At 51.2% G+C, this 18,051-nt stretch overlaps 1 protein-coding gene across 1 annotated transcript; it reads right to left on the bottom strand.

The window, feature by feature from the left end:
* Positions 1-1,573: 1,573 nt before the first annotated feature.
* On the bottom strand, positions 1,574-17,325 carry PLK3 (polo like kinase 3). Its single transcript, XM_078671752.1, has 14 exons — positions 16,956-17,325; positions 9,884-9,991; positions 9,307-9,423; positions 8,945-9,074; positions 8,451-8,634; positions 7,426-7,624; positions 7,215-7,341; positions 6,191-6,297; positions 5,764-5,875; positions 5,332-5,415; positions 5,048-5,210; positions 4,814-4,943; positions 3,797-3,907; positions 1,574-3,149 (listed from the first exon to the last, which is right to left on the bottom strand). Exons 1-14 carry the CDS (start codon positions 17,124-17,126, stop codon positions 2,955-2,957), a joined length of 1,938 nt encoding a protein of 645 aa, XP_078527878.1. The 5' UTR covers positions 17,127-17,325; the 3' UTR covers positions 1,574-2,954.
* Between the last annotated feature and the right edge of the window lie 726 nt (positions 17,326-18,051).

Below are 18,051 nucleotides of genomic sequence, written 5' to 3'. Positions count from 1 at the left end.
CCGCGTGGACTCATTCCTCAGGTACACTACTGTGATGTAGAAGGTTAACCACGGGCTGTTAACTCCACAGACCCACCTCCTGTGGAGTCGGAGGGTACGGGTTTGTATCCGCTCTGCTCCTAGGTGGCCCACAGATGTTCTACTGTGGAATTGGTCATCAATGGGCGGAAACATTACTGCTCCTGGGTGCTCCTTTGGATTCAGCAACAGTGCAGACATCCTTGGAGGGCAACACTACAGAAACCAAATGGCCCAAGCCCTGGATTGCCTCTAAACGTATGCTGGGGCCAGATATACACAAATGTAACCATTCCTCACAGACATCTCCATTACAGACCATGCTTCAGCACTGCTACACACCTACAAGACTCTACAGCAGCAAAAGCCATCTCTTTGATCACAAAATCTACCAACCGTGCTTTACAAATGGAGTAGCTACTTGACTGCTTAGACTTGGAAAGAGCTTTAAGCCTCACAAGGGGTATGAACATGCTATACATAGGACAACCGTATACAGACTGGGGTTTTGAGAGAAGCTATACCCTCGCCTGGCAGCAGACTTCAGTGGTTGGGCAAGTTGTAAGCCAGGGGTTGATGTTGGGCAGTGCAGGAAGGGATGTGGTCCAGGTGTGACGAGGCTATAAGCCCCAGGTGCTCCCTATTCGGGAATGCCCCCTCCTACAGAAGACAGGCAGCACTTCAACATGCAAATACAGTGCTATGGGGCAGCCTACACCTGGAACAGGTGTACGCTCTGCTTTGGCATTCCAGGCCAAGGAATGTATCTTTAGAAAAGTATTGGGTCGCTCCCTGCTCGGCACAGGTACATGGATACAAGAACCTGAAACGAAGTGTGTTGTCACACTGCAGTCCTGCTTGCTCTTTGGATTACCTTGTGTAGGGGATGCGGCAAACCGGTTAATCACGGTCGAGTCAGCAGGGCCCAGGCCATGACATCCAACAGCTCTCCACCTTCAGAAGCCTCGAAGGGCCGCTTTCTCCAGAGGACCGCCCAGACTGATGTCCTTGAAAGTTTGCAGTGCACCTAGGATGGCGGTGGCCAGGCTGCCTGGGCCAACGTTTGCAGCAGAGGCGGTATAAAAGGTTCATACAATGCTTCCTTGTGGCAGCCATGCCACTGGGCGCGAGAGCACATTAAACATGCAATATGACAGAATGGGAAGTGCCACCACTGGGTCAGATCTACATCCATATTCCATAAGTGCACCTCCCGTTTACCTAGGCCCAATCTGCTGATTAACAATGGGGCATGGGTCTTTGACCAATAAAGTTAAACAGCCCACTCCTTCCACCAGGGCAGATGCTTCCAGACTCCCTCGAGTTACACTTTAATGGGAAGGTGATCGCAGCCTGGGGCTGGAGAGGCCTTTAGTCGATCTCGGGATCCTACAACATGGATTCGGCCCTGCCCTAGGCGGCATTAACCACAGATTGAATGACATGGACAAGCGATTGGTTGTGCACGCTGGCAGCAAACAGCCACCTTCCTTTCACAACACCCACTACACATTACACAACTCCAGCAACAAACCAACCAAAACCACATGAACGGTCATCTTTTCAATTCACATTTTATTTTTAAATAAAAAACAATTTAAATCTGAAAGTCTTTCAGATCCAACATAATGTGCAAAATAAATAATCCAGTATAAATACATAAATATTTTAGGCTGATGACGCAGAAAGTCATCTCAGTCATGCGTCGGAGCGTTTCAAACGCACATGTTCACAATACTGGGGAGGTCTTTTCCCAGCCACCCCTGGATTCATCATTCAAGTCAGTGGCAAGGCATTCTTGCACAATATATATATATGTATCACAGTTCAGACCAGCAGCAGGTTTCAGGCAGTTTGAGACTGCTTTTAGGTGGGACAGTTAACTCACTCCCCACCTAAAGAAACCAAGGGAGGCAGATGGATACAAAAACAAACAACAAAACACACAACTTGGGAACAAAGTAAGAGTAAGCAACAGTCTGCCAAATAAATCTAGTGCAACACTTATTGCATTTGCAGGACAAATGAAAGCATGGGGTCATTAAAGAACCATGCCCACTCTTAGTGGCCGCTGACACATCAACATCCAGTTCCACAGGAAGTGGTTGGCCAGGGCATAGATTTTTGGCAATGGCACATTTGGTAACATAAGAGGCAACTGTTCTTGTTCCAACAACTTTAAGAAACCAGGGATTCATGGTCATCCCTTTTTATCTATAACGTTTTTTGGAAGAGTGCAGAGGTTACAAATCCCAGGAATTACAGGGAACCTAGTTCCTGAAAACTGCAACACTTGCAGATTTAGTTTCCAGGCATAGCAGCAGCCGGCAAATATCAGAGTTGGCTAGAGGCCTCCAGTGCCAAAGCAAAGGGAATGCAGGGAGAGTAGGAATGGAAGAGAAAGGCTAGCAAAGACAAGCTGGAGCCTTCAGTCAACAGCAGACCATCCTGGAGGACACTTCGCTGACAGACCAAGCCTGCAGTCTCTTAAGGTTTTTTTGTTGCAATAATTGCCGAGTCTGGTGTGGCCTGGGAAGGACTTCAGTACAGATTCATGCTCTGGTTTGATAGTCCAACCAGAGTTCCCTTTTCCTTCAAGGAACTTTAGGCTGAAACTTCACATCTTCTTGGGTGGACAAGTGTTCCCTCAAGGGCACCACCAACCATTGCTCCTACACAACATGTCACACGATGGGCAGTCTCCCTCCTCTTAGAGGAGTACTCCACAAGGCCAACTACCCTGCGGCAGGCACAGTTCGTGGTCCGGCTGCTCTACAGAGCAGCGAAATGTCCCAGTTTTGGTTGTCCACATTTTGCCGCAGGTCAGGCCCGCTTCCACCGGTGGACCAAGGAGCACCGTCCTTGAAGTCGCAGGACAGGAGTCTTGCGGGGCAACGTAGTTGCAGAGTCCAATCCAGTCCCTGGAGACCTCAAGTCTAGGCCTCAGCTTTCTGCTGCAGAAGCTTCAGCGTGTACTTCAAGCGGTGTTGCAACTCCAGGCTGCAGCCCTGGTCCACCAGGGAGCTGAGCCGGTAGGTGTAGGATGCACGATCCCGGTTGATGTAGGTGAGCAAGAACGACTCTTCAGGCTTGCTAAGAATGATCTTGGTGTGGTCATTGTAAAAATTCACCTAGAAGAAAAATGTGGTTTTATTTACTGGACGTATCAAAATTTGAGAGGTGAATCAAAATAAACGTTGGGTCTAAATGTTTAACATAAGCCTCATGAATCTCACCACCCACCACCACTCCACATCGAAAAGGAATGGGTCTCCTTATGCCTCAATAAGGACGGATTGGATTATATTTAGGGCCTTCATACTACCACTAGGACGACCCCCTCGTACCAGTATCCCTTCTTGTGGAGACCTACCCTTGGACATATGGACATTAAGGTACCAACGCCTGTGGGGAGGGGAGAGAAACTGAGCTGCACTGGATCTCAAGAGATTGACTAGGTGGGTCACCACAGCTGGCATAGGTTGTGAGGAGGATTCTGAAACCTTCAGCTCTAAGACCTCACTTCACATCACTGTGCATTTGTTAACAGTCCACTTGTATGTGCAGCAGGTTACCATTAACCACCAACCCATAAAAAGCAATTGGGTCTATAGAGTCCCTTTTGCCTCCATGAACCGTAATAAAAATACAGTCATTCACTGGCACATTACATTTTACAGCCCAGGCCATTGCAGCAATAAAATACTCAGCCCACGTCACTTCCACTGAACTATGCCCTAGAGCACAGGTAAGCGTGAGGGCGTGGCATGATCCTTACCTGCAGGGTTCCATTGCTGAACAGCATCAGCAGGGCATGGTCGGTCTTCACCCACTGAAGGAGCAGCAGAGGCACCCGGCCAACCTCCTCGATACTGGGCAGGTCACCTCCCTTCAAAGAGGAAACAGAACACAAACATCATTACAGGCGGTCCACACGAAACCCAACCCTCCGGCGCCAAACCAGTCCTGCCACATTCTGCGCCACCCACACAGGCTGCAAGAGAGGTGCCTTCCCTGAGAAAGCTATGCAGCTCAGTGGTTGCAGGGGTGCCACACAGGCTGCAAGAGGTGCCTTCCCTGAGGAAAGCTATGCAGCTCAGGGGGTGCCATAAAGGATGAGAGGTGTCACTCCTGAGCTATGCAGCGGTGGGTGCAGGGGGTGCCACTGCCGATAGTGGTGCAGCTCAGTGAGCGCAGTGGGTTGCCTCTCCTGAGTTATGCAGCCCATTGAGTGCCCCTTCCATGAGGCTGGCATCACACTACTACCAGTCGGAGTGAACACTTTGAGCATTTTCAAAATTGGTCTAAGATGCGATTTAGTACAAATTGAAATTCTAAAAGTAGAGGCAAAAATCACTGCCAACACATGGCTGCCAAGTCAGGTTTTACCTCTACATTTATAAAAGGTCCATAATGTACAGTAATCCTTAGTTTGATCCCAGGTACTACTACCTTATCCCAACACCCCATTTACACGGCTGACCCCCATTTCAAGAAAAGCCCTGTACCACCTCCTGCTGCACCATTCTTCTCCAATATTTGGACGTTTACTCAATTAGCAGCACCTTCGCTTCAGACTTACCCCAGTCTGAAAGTGAAGCTAAAGACCCATATAAAACTAGCCACAATCCAACCCCACACCTTTCACACTAAACTACACTCAAACCTCAAACATAACCTGCAGCAAATACTTCATGTCCAGCCCTATCCTGCACAGGCTAGATACAACAGTGTAACTTTCTTCAGAACGCCTGCACTGCCCCTCCCGCCCCAGCACAGCCCGGCCTGCTCTTACCTTCATGAGGTTCTTCTCCATGTAGGAGGCAAAGTACTGCACGATGCTCATCTGGCCCTGCAGCTGCTCAGGGATGGCGGTAGCTTGGAAGGTGAAGTGCTTGCTGTTGGTGAGGTTGTAATGGACCGCCCTGCCAGGGAGAAAACAGCACGTCAGTCCTGTGGCTTGGGCAACGAGCCAGCATTCTGCTTACAATAGACCCCACCCCAAGCCTCTCCAATGGCCTAAACTCACCTGCGATTGGGCGACAGGCTCATGTGCGTGCCATCGTTGAACAAGACGCCGATGCTCTGGTTGGACAGCTGGTAGCCGAAGCCATACTTGTTGGAGTAGTCCACCCACTTGCTGATCCAGACGAAGGGCTCGTGGCGCGCCAGGCAGGAGGGGTTCTTGTCAGCTGAGGAAAAAGCAGGTACATCCGAGATTGAGAACAGAAGCAAAGTGTGATCTCACCCGACGGAACAAAACTACCAGCTAGGCAGGGGGCTGGGAAGGAAAGGGCGGACTGAGTAAATTACCTGTTGGCATAGAGGAAAGGCAGTTCTTTAAGATCCTGATGGCAGAGCCCATCATGGCTGAGGAGGAGACGCAGTCGTCCAGCACTGAAGGAAGAGAAGAAAGATGGTCAATGGCACAATTAAGGCGAGTTCTATTATGCACACTGAAAGCCTGCCGTGAACCCAACTTCCTGCCCCACCTCCTGGGTGCCTCAGTTACATCTTCACTACAAACGCTCATGAGCGGGAAGCCATTTCTAACGAGACCATAGAAGGCAGCTGAAGCCGCTCGAAGCCTGCACCCTTTAAGGTAGCCAAAGCACAGAGCACAGTCCCAAAAGATCCCTCGCACATTGGCTCCTGCCAACAGCGGAAGCCCTGTAGGGCCTGCTAAGGAACCACTGAGGGACCCCGGGCTAGATCGTGCCACAATGTGTACAACTCCTTGCTCACCTTCACTGCTGCTGGCCATGGTCCCTCGGATGGATCTGGAGACAGACTTCCCAGAACTCTCTTCAGCCAAGGTCTCCACAGGGCTGCCGCTGGAGCCACTCAAAGGCGTGACCTATTCAGAAAAAAGAAAAAAAAAAAAAAGTTCAGATCTCCACTTTACCGACATCAAAGCTTCGTGTTCCAGCACAAATCTATTGGAGTGTTTTCCCATCTCTTCCGAACCCCAGAGCACGCCGCAAAGGCAGCTACTGCCTGTGCCAGGAGGCAAGCCCTGGCTGCTGCGAAGAAGGCATCAATCATGAACCACTAACCCAACGCGGATTACACAAATCATGAAAGGGGAGGTGGGAGTTAACCAAGCTGCGTGCGGTCCCACAAACCACCCCGAGCGCTAGGAGCCTCTACCAGGCAGCAGCAAGACACTCACCTCATTCCCTTCCACCGTCTTGTAGCTCATTTGCCTGCAGATGGAGGTCTTCATAAAACCAGTAACTAGCTTCGAGAGGTCATCCTGCTCCTCTTCCGGACACTTGGCTGCAAAAAACGTAGACGAGATGAGCAACCCTTGCACTAGAGAGCAGGAAACACGAGCCATGCACTTCATACACCAGCAACAGTAAGATGGAAGTTTAGACACCTCATCCTGCAGCTCCTGTTGAGCCCCTAGAAAACCCACAAGCTTTTCCTCAGCTGCTCGGTTGACAGTCTGTGGGGAAGCTGCAAGGTTGCTGTGAAGTAGTGCGGCGCGCCTAACTGCACCAGTCCTGCAACATACTACCCAAAACCTACTCATTAGGTGGAGATTTACATTTTTCTTGGTAACTTAAACTAAGGAAAGAAACCTTGCTCATTCTCAGAAATAACCTTGAACTCTTGTATCTGTATCACTGAATCTATATAAAAAAAAGAGAAAATGCAAACCAACCAACAGGTCAAGTGGACAACCTTAAATACTCTGCTTTGGCACACCTCCCCCATCTGTGACCTGCTCAGGGCAGAGAACACTGGACTTAAACGGATCAACCCAGGCAGAATACAAAACAGATACTGCCTCTGGGACAAAATAGGTGCGTCAATAGGATTAAAGGCCCTGCACTAGGGGCAAAGTCAGACCATGTAGAGGATTCGGGCAGACAAGTCCCAGTGTGAAGACGCGCCAGAGGAAGATGGATAAAAGCATGCAGGCAGCTACCGCTAAAGACACTGCTTTAGAAAATGAGACTAGGCCCAGCCGGTCATGTTTGTTATTAACCTCAGACTTTGCATCAATTGTGCATTCTATAGATTAGTCTCTATTGTATAGCATTCTATCACCCTGTAATCCTATATATTACTCCTTGGACATTCTATGGTATTTTTATGCTGTACAGCACTGAAAAACCTGAAATGCTCTTGTTCGCACTATATAAAACTTAATACACAAACACACTGCCCTATATGCAAGATCTCACCTTTTAGTTTCTTCTTCCCAAACAAGCTCTTGGTAACTTTGGCAAACAGGCTCTTGGCTGGATTGGGTGGGTGCAGTTCTGGGACCATCACACAACTGCTGGGTGGAAGCTTGTCCGGTGTGTACCCCTGGAAAGGAAGCAGGTCCATCAGGTTAGGTTGCTCGCGTTGTGGGCAGTATGTGTCAGCGAGTTGAACGGAAAGGCTGCTTACCTTGGTGAAGAACGAATGCTCCAGGATCTCGTCCAGTGACAGGCGCTCTTGGGGGTTGCGTCTTAAGATGCCCAAGAGCAGCTGCTTGGCAGAGGTGGACAGGGAGGCCGGGAGCGTGTACTCCACTTGTTTAATGCAGCGATAAGTCTCCTTCAGGTCTGAGGTCTCGAAGGGGGGGTTCCCACACAACAGGGTGTACCTGTAACAGACGGCACTGGTGAGACCACCACCAAAGCACTGACAGTAACAGACAGTGTAAATGAATAATGCAGAGGTCAGAATGCCATTCTGGGGCATCAGGGGTTTAAAAAACTGACTGTCCCAAAAACTAATAAAGTATCTTGGGGTGAGAGGAGTTGTGTCCACTCCGCCTGCCTGTTATAGAACCTGTTGCCTTGGCATTTGAGAAATCAGTCCAATTTGAGCATTTTCAGTACACATCTCAAATCCTGGTTCTTTCCAACTTTAGCTTTCATTAATATTGTTACCTCAGTACAGTTCCTAACAGACCTCTGTGCCAAGACGCCCATGGGCATTGATGCGCTTTACAAATATAGATCAATAAAGCACTGAATGTTGAGGCATATACTTTAAGCAACAGACTTAGATTACGTACAACTTACACGCGAGAACCCAGCAAGGGGGACCTGGCAACTTCCTTGTTACAATTGCCACCAGGTGGTAAATAACCGGGTAACAAATGTTGCAGCATCTTTACATCAACCAGTAAATATTTAAAAAATCTTGTGGGCAAAATATATGATAATTGTCGCAATAGCAAGAACCACTAAATCAGGAAAGCTGGGCAGAGCAGCCGCTATACAGCTTTCACTGACTGAGCACGCCCAAGAGCCCTGTGGTTGGAAACCATGCGACAGGAAGCCCGTGGCTGACCCAGGTGATCTAGCAACAACGAGGCAGCCGGAAACAACAAGCTATATTTAGATACAAACATTTGTTTGTTTCAACACCACATTTTCCATCACTCTGCTATAGATTAAACAGACAAGCATCAATTCACTTACATTACACAACCCAGGGACCAGACATCAGACTCCGGCCCGTGGCCCTGGCGGTGAAGCACTTCGGGTGCCAGATAGTTGGGGGTCCCACAGATAGTCTTTTTGCGTTGCTCCGCGGGCTCCAGGCGGGTGGCCAACCCAAAGTCTCCCACTTTCAACTCCATACTGTCGTTGATGAAAAAGTTACCTGCCAATCACAAGAGCTACATGAATATACACAAAACACTTAAGACAATGTTATCAGAGGTGAGAAAACATGGGATGCGACAACAGTAAATGAACAAGTCACTACCCTGCTGCAAAGCACAGATACATTTCTAAGGGGGTCCACATCTATGCACTGCGGACTCCTGGGTCAGCAGGCACATTTCCTTTTCCATCACTCCACCTCTGGTTAGAGAAATTGGCCCTTCTTTCTCCAGACCTATTACTCTACTTGGGCACTGAAACTAAGCACCTTCCATCGCGAGCACCAAGGAGCAGTCTTGTGAACCTACCCAGCTTGAGGTCCCGGTGAAGGATGCCCTTGTGATGCAGGTACTTCAGGCCAGATATGATCTGTTTGAGGTAATAGCGGACCTCAGGCTCCAGTAATGTGTGCCTGGCTTTCCATATGTGAGCTAGAGACTGGGGAAGAAAGAAAACAGTTTCAGCCACTTGACACAAGGTGTTTCAGACATCTGAACCAGTACTTGGGGCACTCATAGCAACCACGACAGTACCTCACTCAAGCACGACCAATCACTCGAGGAAAGCTGGAAACATAGGCTTTAGTTGTACTTCTAGGGTTACTCACACCAGACATAGAAGGGGAGGGAGCGCTGGTGTGTGCACAAACAGCAGAAGACGTGAAGCTTACCTTGCGACTGCAGTGCTCGAGGAAAATATAAATATTCTCGGAATCCTCAAAGTGGTGCGAAAACTTGACAATGTGGCGCTGGTGGAGGTCCCGGTGCAGATCGATCTCGTTTAAAATCTGAAGAAAAGTACAAGGCATATGAGTTGGGTGGCGGAGGTCTGCAGTGAGCGCTTCCATCTAGTAGAATGAGTACTACTGTTGTAAAGTAAAGCAACCTCATGACTCCTCCCACCACCAGCTCCCCGTTTGACATCACAACAGCTCTGACCAGGCCTGCAGTGACTGGCAGAATACACTGCGCCTCTTAAGGCCTCAGCTGCTTCGGGCCCTTGTGTCCCAGTACAACCCCCACGCAGTTGGCACGCATTGGCCACCCTTTGTGCGGAGGTAGAAAATGGATTAATGAAAGTAAGATACTCAGCATTGCCCTCATAGAATGCTGTCTTGGAGCGCGGGGCGGGGGGGAATCAGGTTAATGGGGAAAGTCAGGTAGGTGGCCTCCCGTCTCAAGCATGGCTCGAGTACTGGTTTAGTGCCCCGAAAGAACTACCGTAGTCTCCTGCAAGTGGTAGCTTACCTTCTCCCGCTGGTGAGGTTTGGCCACTCTGCTGTGCGGGATCACCTTCACCGCATAGGTTCTGTTGGTCGTGACGTCAGTCATCTCATAGCATCTCGCAAAGCCCCCCTGCAAAAAGGCAGATCATGATTAAGTTGCAAACAAGTGAATCAATAAAACGGTCACATCTATTTGAGCATAGTTTCAAGTGGCAACAATCTCCATGCGCTATAGACAAATTGGTCCCAGACTGGGAAGAGGAAAACAAATTCAAGAAAAAATCATGTAAATATAAAAGAAAATAAATCAAAGAGATAATCAAAGAACAGTACGATGTTTTAATTCACAAGGTACCAAAAAAACCTATAACTGGTTTTACACTACAATTTTCAATTTTGTATCTTAATACATTTGTGCCCACATGCGCAACGCGAAGGGAAAAGGGAGTGGGAGTGCTGTGAGGGGATTTCAGTGATAGGTGAAAAAGGTTCTTTTTTGTGACAAACAATCAAATTCAATTCTTACTCAGACTTGTCTTCCGAGTTCCCCTCTTATTCCCAGATTTATCTGCCGAGCCTAGCATTGAGTTGTTCACCGCCCTACTCAACAAAATCCGAGCAGACCCATTAACCAGGGTTACAGACGATTGAAATTGCAAGTTACATGTGGTTCCGGGGATACCCGACAATGGGGTCCTGGAGGAAGTCTGCCCACTCCAACCTTCTGTCCTGATGAAGACCCGCTATGTAAGGGCAACTTTCCCTACCCATCATAGGGTCGAAACGTAGACTACCTACCCCAACTGTACCAGCTTCTACCACCAAGCAAGATTAACCCAGCTACAATAGAAGCCTGGTTCTGGAGAATTGTTGGACTCGCAAGAACTGTTGTGTGGCCCCATGATGGGGAACCACTTGAAATATTGTTTAACAAACATAAAGAATTGAATTTGATTGTTTGTCACAAAAATGAAAACCTTTCACTGAAATCCCCTCACAGCACTCCCACTCCCTTTTCACTTCGTGTTGCGCATGTGGGCACAAATGTATTAAGATAAAACATTAAAATTTGAAAATTGTAGTGCATAAACCAGTTATATGTTTTTTGGTACCTTGTGAATTAAAACATCGTACTGGTCGGTACCTTGTGAATTAAAACATCGTACTGTTTTGATTATTTTCTTGTTTTATATTTACATGATTTTTTCTTGAATTTGTTTTCCTCTACCCAGTCTGGGACCAATTTGTCTATAACGCTCAGCTACCCAGGTCCCACTGACTTTGTTTGGGTCAACCCTTTTTCATAACACACATCTCCATGCAGCACGAGAGGGGGGGCAGGGTGCCCTCCCTGAATATGTGCAACACTGGCCTAATCCTAATTTCCCTTGGAACCAGACAAGCAGGCAGTCCTACGTGATACATCAGGAAAAGAATCACTAAACACAAGGACAAGACTTTTATGCCTCTGGTTCCTCTACCTTAAGGCTAGATATAAATAGAGAAGCGAGCAGTCCTTTGCGGACCAATAGCGAAATTAACGCTGACACCGCCAGGACAAGACTTTGGCGTCTGTGTTTTAATATTAGAAAGAAAGAAAATAAGTAACACAACATGGAGCATAATAATTCTGGATAGCCCATACTCCATGCGCACGAGCTTTTATTATCAGGAGTACTTTATAGGCAGCTTCAACTTGCCTTTTAACAATTTGCACACAAATACCGAATAACATAGATTCTGAAAATATTCTTCCAACACGGACCCCCAGGGCAATTATTTTGACCCCTGAAACCTGACAGAAATCAAACATTGTCTTGATAAAGGTGGATAGAATTTTGGAAACCACCGAAACGCGTCGACGCTTCACCAAGTATAATTCATGATCTCGACATCTCTTGCTGATAGACAAAATTATGGTGTACATAGCTTAGGTGTTCACAAACGGGTCCGAATATACAATCAGTACTGCATTATTCTATGTCTGACAGTCCTTTCTGTCCTTGTGTTTTCAATCTTGCTGGCCAATATTGAATGTTAAAAAAATATATATATATTTTTTTATTGTTTTAGTTGTGTTGAGTGGGATCCTTCTGGTCCACTCTTCTTTTAATAACTTTTTGTATTCACAATAAAGTAAGAATTATTGACTTAATTTGTAATTATTTTCCTTTGACCCTTTGGCTCACTGCATCTATTCACACTCAAGGGAACATTCTGTTTTACTAATCCTTTCACAAGCCACAAGGTGCGATCAAATCGCATCACAACATGCGTGACCACCACCAGACCTTCACAGCAAAGGTGCTCTGGCATCAGTGGTGGGCATGAGAACCACGGCAGGGTGCCCTGCCTGGATAACGTGCAACACTGTCCTTTTACAAGCCACTAGGGATGGGTTGGGGCACACCATGCTGGGTATGGGATTCACACCAGGTGTACTCAAACCGTATCACAACCACATGCGTGCTCGCCAGACCTTCATGCCAAAGGTGGCTGCCATCCAGTCTACAGGGGGAAGGGGGCACAATGCTGGGCATGGAGTGGGTCTGGCCACCCGGCGCACCTATGCCCATTCTCATGCACTTATCTCCAGCTGTTACCACACACAAGCAGTCGTTTGTGAAAGTCAACTTGGCCCACTATATATTTATAAGCTGCGATGGACAATTCACATCCTATTGGTAACCCTGAACAATTGGTCTTTCACAGGCTCAACAACATCGTCTGCTTGTTACACTTCTGACCGCCAAGAACTGGCACTGTTAGCACCCTTAAAGGCCGAGTCAGGGTGGGCACGCCACGAGAGATCCGGCTCAGAGGGACGCCATCAAAGGGCTGAAGGGATGGATGGACACGCCAGAGATACTGCCTGTGTAGGCAGAGTGATGACGTGTGCACAGAGGTGACCCAGTTTAACGTCCTCAAAAGGCTGAACGGGAGGCCACGTTAGCAAAGAGACCTGGATAAATATTTGCTGGCATGGCCACCAGCCAAGGCAACCCAATGTTTAACCGCATTCTTTAAACGAAAACGTCCCCGCCTACCTACCTCCCAGGGACAAGGACTTCGGCAACGTAACATGGAGACCTAGAACCCAGCGCATTCCACGTAGCGTGTGATCTGAGGCACGTTTCCACCTAAAGTGCAGGAGCAGAGTATGGAGTACACGAGGGGCAACGGGTGCATTCCTCCAACACGAGGGGCACCGGGTGCATTCCTCCAATAGGTCCCCCAGTGCTGGCTCACCTCTACCACTGCCCCTCAGCTGCCGAAGGACTAAAGCAAGCCGCGCTTATCTTTGGGTGAATGATTACTCGGCCATGTGTAGTCAGTCGTGCCCGGCCTGTGGATAAAGGAACAATCCGACATTCTAAGACAGCGCTGAGGTCAACAGGCCTTGGAAGCAAGTTTTAAGAGGCCTCTGAAGCATTCAGAGGATTCACCCCGCACCCCATCCATCTCAGGGGGCGGGGGTCTCCAGCCACGCATTGCTTCAGTAACCTTTCTCCATTCACAGATTAGAGCCGCAGGCGGGGGCGAACGTGTTTGAGGCTGCCTTGGTGACCAAAATTAATCACCGCCCCCACTGCCGGAGTGTTAAAGATTCGCCCGGTGAACGGGGCCTTCGTGTGAGCCTTGGCACAGAGGTGGTGAGGCCGCAACTGCGATCAAACCGCTCCAAAAGTTTGCACTGAACATGGCCCACCTGTCGAAACGCATGCAGTGCATGGGCGGTTCGAGCTCCACCCAGCGGCAGGTGAAGGCGCCTGCAGGAAGGCCCGGTCCTTCTACTGGGGCCAGAGACCCTCGGTGTGCCGCTACAACCATACCAAGCCCGACAGACGGACTGCACACCAGTCGGGATGCAGGACTGCCGTCCACGAGTTGAAATGCACTCCTCTGTACTGCCAGGCCCTTATTACAAAACTCGAGTCCCACTGCTCCAGCAATGCAGCCCTATCGGGAAACAGCTGGAATAGACCCAGAGAAATGGCAGGCCTCCAGTGCACTGGTACTGCTCCAGTACTGCCAGGCCCATCTTGAGAAAGATGCAATCCACCCCTCCAGCCAACTGGGGATTGCATTCATAATCATGTCAGGCCCATCATAAAACAGTTCCAGTATTTCCAGCAGCTCCGTCATTGTAGAGCCAGGCAGCCAACCCACACAGACAAGTTTAATGCAAATAATGAGCACAGGCAGGAGCACCTGTAATGGCAGGGTTTTACTTCCACTGACTGCTGTCCTTTATTATCCATACTTTCAAAAGTCTTGAGCCTCGTGCGATATTTACTTTGAATGCACGGTTTCCCTCTAGCTCACGCCCCGCATTCCTGCTCTGCGCATCCAGCCTCCGCTTCCTCACCAGCGGTGTGGGTGTCTGAGGACGGGCCTGCGGGGGGTGGCCCCTGCATTCAACACTAATAGACTCACAGTACAATGGATCTTCGCCTGGCTCAGAGTGGATGCGTCCTCCCTACAGCCCTGCGGTCACAGCACTGCCGGGTGCACTGAAGGCCCTCCGGCTGCTCACATGGCGCTGAGGGGCCCTCGTAAGAGCCCCCAGTGCATGACGAGGGCCACGGGCGGTCCTGAGTCAGCACAGCCGGGGCAGGGGCCCTGCGGTCACAGCACTGCCGGGTGCACTGAAGGCCCTCCGGCTGCTCACATGGCGCTGGGGGCCCTCGTAAGAGCCCCCAGTGCATGACGAGGGCCACGGGCGGTCCTGAGTCAGCACAGCCGGGGCAGGGGCCCTGCGGTCACAGCACTGCCGGGTGCACTGAAGGCCCTCCGGCTGCTCACATGGCGCTGGGGGCCCTCGTAAGAGCCCCCAGTGCATGACGAGGGCCACGGGCGGTCCTGAGTCAGCACAGCCGGGGCAGGGGCCCTGCGGTCACAGCACTGCCGGGTGCACTGAGGCCCTCCGGCTGCTCAGACGCTGCGGCACCCATGCCCAGGAGCCCCATAGCCCATCGCCAGGGCCACGCACGGGCAGCCCCCACTGCGGCTCAGGCAGCAGCACCGACTCCCCGTCCGGGGCAGGCGCAGGCCTCGCCCAGGACATTGCAGCAGGCCTCGTCACAGGGCGAGGGAGCGCCGGCAGGGAGACTCCGGAAGGAGCTCCGGTGACTCAGCCCGGCCTGGAGCAGCAGCAGGACACGTGGAGGAGGAGGAAAGCCCCTCTCCCCCAGAGGCAGCAGCTGCCGGCCACGTCCGGCCGCACATTCCTCACAGGAACCGGGCAAAGACCGCCAGAAGCAGCGCAACCTAAAGCTATGCTTTGGAGCAGACATGTGTGATAGCAGAACAAGCAATGGCTAAGAACGAGCGGCAGAAGCCCCCCCCCCCACCAGAGATAAACAGATGCAGTCACCCCTAGAGGGGGCATCCCCCACCAGGGCAGTCATGGGAGAGAGCATGGCCTGTGCCAAAATGCACTGCAGCAGCATGTCGCACGAGCCTGGCACCTACCATTTGAAAGCAGGGGGGGGCACTACTGCAGCTGCCCGTCCTGTTCAGGCCTACCATGCCACTGATGGACAAGCTGGGCCACAGTCATGGAACCAGCGTGTGCACGCGGCCTCCACACTTGTTCACAAGCAGGCGGCAGCATGGAATAGTCTAGGGTTATGGATAACATTAGTTTGGTGAAAAAATCAACCCGAGACATGTGAAGCATACAAGTCCGAGGGCAAAGCCTGCGCGGCGACAAGGCAAAGCTCACAGGGAGACAAGGTAAAGCTCACAGGGAAGACAAGGCAAAGCTCACAGGGAGACCACAGGGAGCTGGCCAGTGGCAAGCCTTGCGCTCCTTTTGTGCGCCACCAACACATTAAGTCACACCACAGAATACTAAGCAACCGTCGCCCCTCCACACACAGAATCGCCCATGCAGGTGCCCTCCGCTGTCAATGTAACAGCACCACGGCGTTACCAGCCCAGAGACAGACCTCATCAGTGCAAGAGGCAGGGGGGGGGGGGGGGGACTGTGTGCACAGCTGCCATGTCACCAACCCCCTTTACGGTCCATCAACGCAATGACATCACCCATTCAAATGCACAATGCCGCGACATCAAGAACCGGGGCACTCAACCGACATAAGCAGCCCCAAGGGGTGTACAGCAGCATAGAGGGGCAACCAGCTCAAGGGATGCCTGCAAGGCGGGATTCTGAAGCAGATCTTTTCAATGGATCGTGGAAGCAGCGCCTTCACGCCGCAGTGGCTCTCGCCAGGTCCCCTAGGGGCTCATCAGTGCCCTCGAACATGCCCAGTCACCCACGGGTCCAATGGGTGAAGCTTCTAACACTGCACCCTAGCATTAGACTGTCTCGCACACTGCAGGGCAGCCTTGTCTCACCCTCCCAAAAACAGGACCCACATCTACTTCTGTCCACCAGCACCCAACATGTTCATTTGGTAGGCCTACCACCTGCCGCCCATACATTCAAGCCGACACCGTGTCTCATGCACTTCCATGCAGACACCAGTGTAAACAGTGGGCAGTTCACCTCACCCTGCAAACACCCAAAACCCTTCACTCCAAGCCCCCCCCCCATGTCTCTGCTGTGGCCAGTCAATGCCCCTCACAGAAGCCCTTAGCCGGATGGTGCCAGCCCTGCACAGTCTCACTTTCCGCAGTATCAATCCATCCTCTCCCAAGGTTACTCCCTGCAGTGTCTCATTCCCCAGCAACAAGCCCTCGCCACAGACTCTTGACCAGTCTCCATCGAGCAGCCTCGCCTCTCGCAGCAGCGCATCTCCCAATGCCTGGGCCCGTGGGTAGCTTCTCCCTCTGCAGCACCCTCCTCCCCCGGCGGCCTCTCCCCCCTCGAGACCACATCCGACCCCACTCCAGGCTCAGCAGGAGGGAGCTCCATCTTCACACTGAATGCAGTCCCACTTCCCCGGCAGCCACCCCTCTCCGAAGCCTCGGCCCCTGCTCAGCCTCACATCCCCGGCACCCACCCCCTGCCCCAGGCCGGGCTCCACACCACACAGCCACCCCCTGCCCCAGGCCAGGCTCCACACCGCACAGCCACCCCCTGCCCCAGGCCGGGCTCCACACCGCACAGCCGCATCTCCGCTCACCTTCCCCAGCAGCCTCCCCTTGCAGTAACTCCTGCCCCCGCGGGGGTCGCTGATAATCCTCCGGGGCTCGGGCTGCCGGTGCTGCGGGGTCTCCCGGGGCTCGGGCGCAGGCAGGGTCGCCGCCGGCCGGTACAGCTCCGGGTGCGGCAACAGGTAGCACGCAGACTCCATGGTAACGCGGTGGCGGTTGACGTTGGGTCACCGCGAGGGACGCACGGCAGAGACGGGACGGACGGCGCGCGAGGAGCAGCTAATCATCCGGGGGGCGCGAGACAGACACGCCGCGCGAGCTCCAACGCACACAAGTAAGACACTTGTCCTCGAGCACAGGGAAATAGCAACCCGTTTTATCAATGAGCCAGGCGACGTCACGTAACGTCAGGCTCGACGGCTGACCCCGCCCAGCTGCATGAAGGACACGCCTACCTATCCCCCCTTAAAGGGGAAATCCGACCGCGTGTGTCCCACACAATGGGGGCTCCCATCTGGGATTTCTCTGTGTGTGGGGCACAAAGCCCACCCGAGCCTGGGAGTACAATGTCACTCTGTTTTGTGCACTCCTGAGCGCGCGCGTGCCCTGCAGGGAGTGTGGCTCTCAGAGGACCCGACCCTTAAACTTTAAAAAAAAAAAAATAAAGAAGCAAACCCCATAAGTAGTGTGCGGATGGGGTTGGGTGAGTAGTTATTCTGTGGTTCCTCAGCTGGGGATTGTAGGGTTTAAGTTCAGTTTGCATGCACCACTCTGCCTGAGGGTGCTAGCTTTGCAAAGAGACGAGTATTTGCATTTGAAAGGAGGGACAGACATATGTTTCCTAGTGCAATGAACGGGACAGAGTATTTTATAAGTGCCACCGAAAAAATACGTTGTCAGCAAAATTAGTTTAGGACCCGCCAGACAAAGATCTGTTGACTTGACTTCTGTTTTTTTCCAAAACGTATTTTATTGAGTTTTGTCACAATAAATATAACAACACTTTCGGACCCATGTTCTACCTCCCTCCGCCAAGTTTCTGTGGACTGCACGGCCGCGTACCCGTCGATTGCCCTCACATTGTGCACGCACTCATTCTTTGTGTTTATGCACACACATGCAACC

This window comes from Lissotriton helveticus, chromosome 1_2, assembly GCF_964261635.1.
Source record: "Lissotriton helveticus chromosome 1_2, aLisHel1.1, whole genome shotgun sequence".
NCBI classification, from domain to species: domain Eukaryota; kingdom Metazoa; phylum Chordata; class Amphibia; order Caudata; family Salamandridae; genus Lissotriton; species Lissotriton helveticus.
This window is presented reverse-complemented; position numbering and strand designations above follow the sequence as displayed.

Coding starts and splice junctions, on each gene's coding strand:
- PLK3 (XM_078671752.1), bottom strand. CDS start 17,126: ATGGAGTCTGCGTGCTACCTGTTGCCGCACCCGGAGCTGTACCGGCCG. Junction 5,211..5,331: donor CCTTTCCTCTATGCCAACAG/GTAATTTACTCA, acceptor CTTTTTCCTCAG/CTGACAAGAACCCCTCCTGC. Junction 3,908..4,813: donor TGGAGAAGAACCTCATGAAG/GTAAGAGCAGGC, acceptor TCCTCTTTGAAG/GGAGGTGACCTGCCCAGTAT.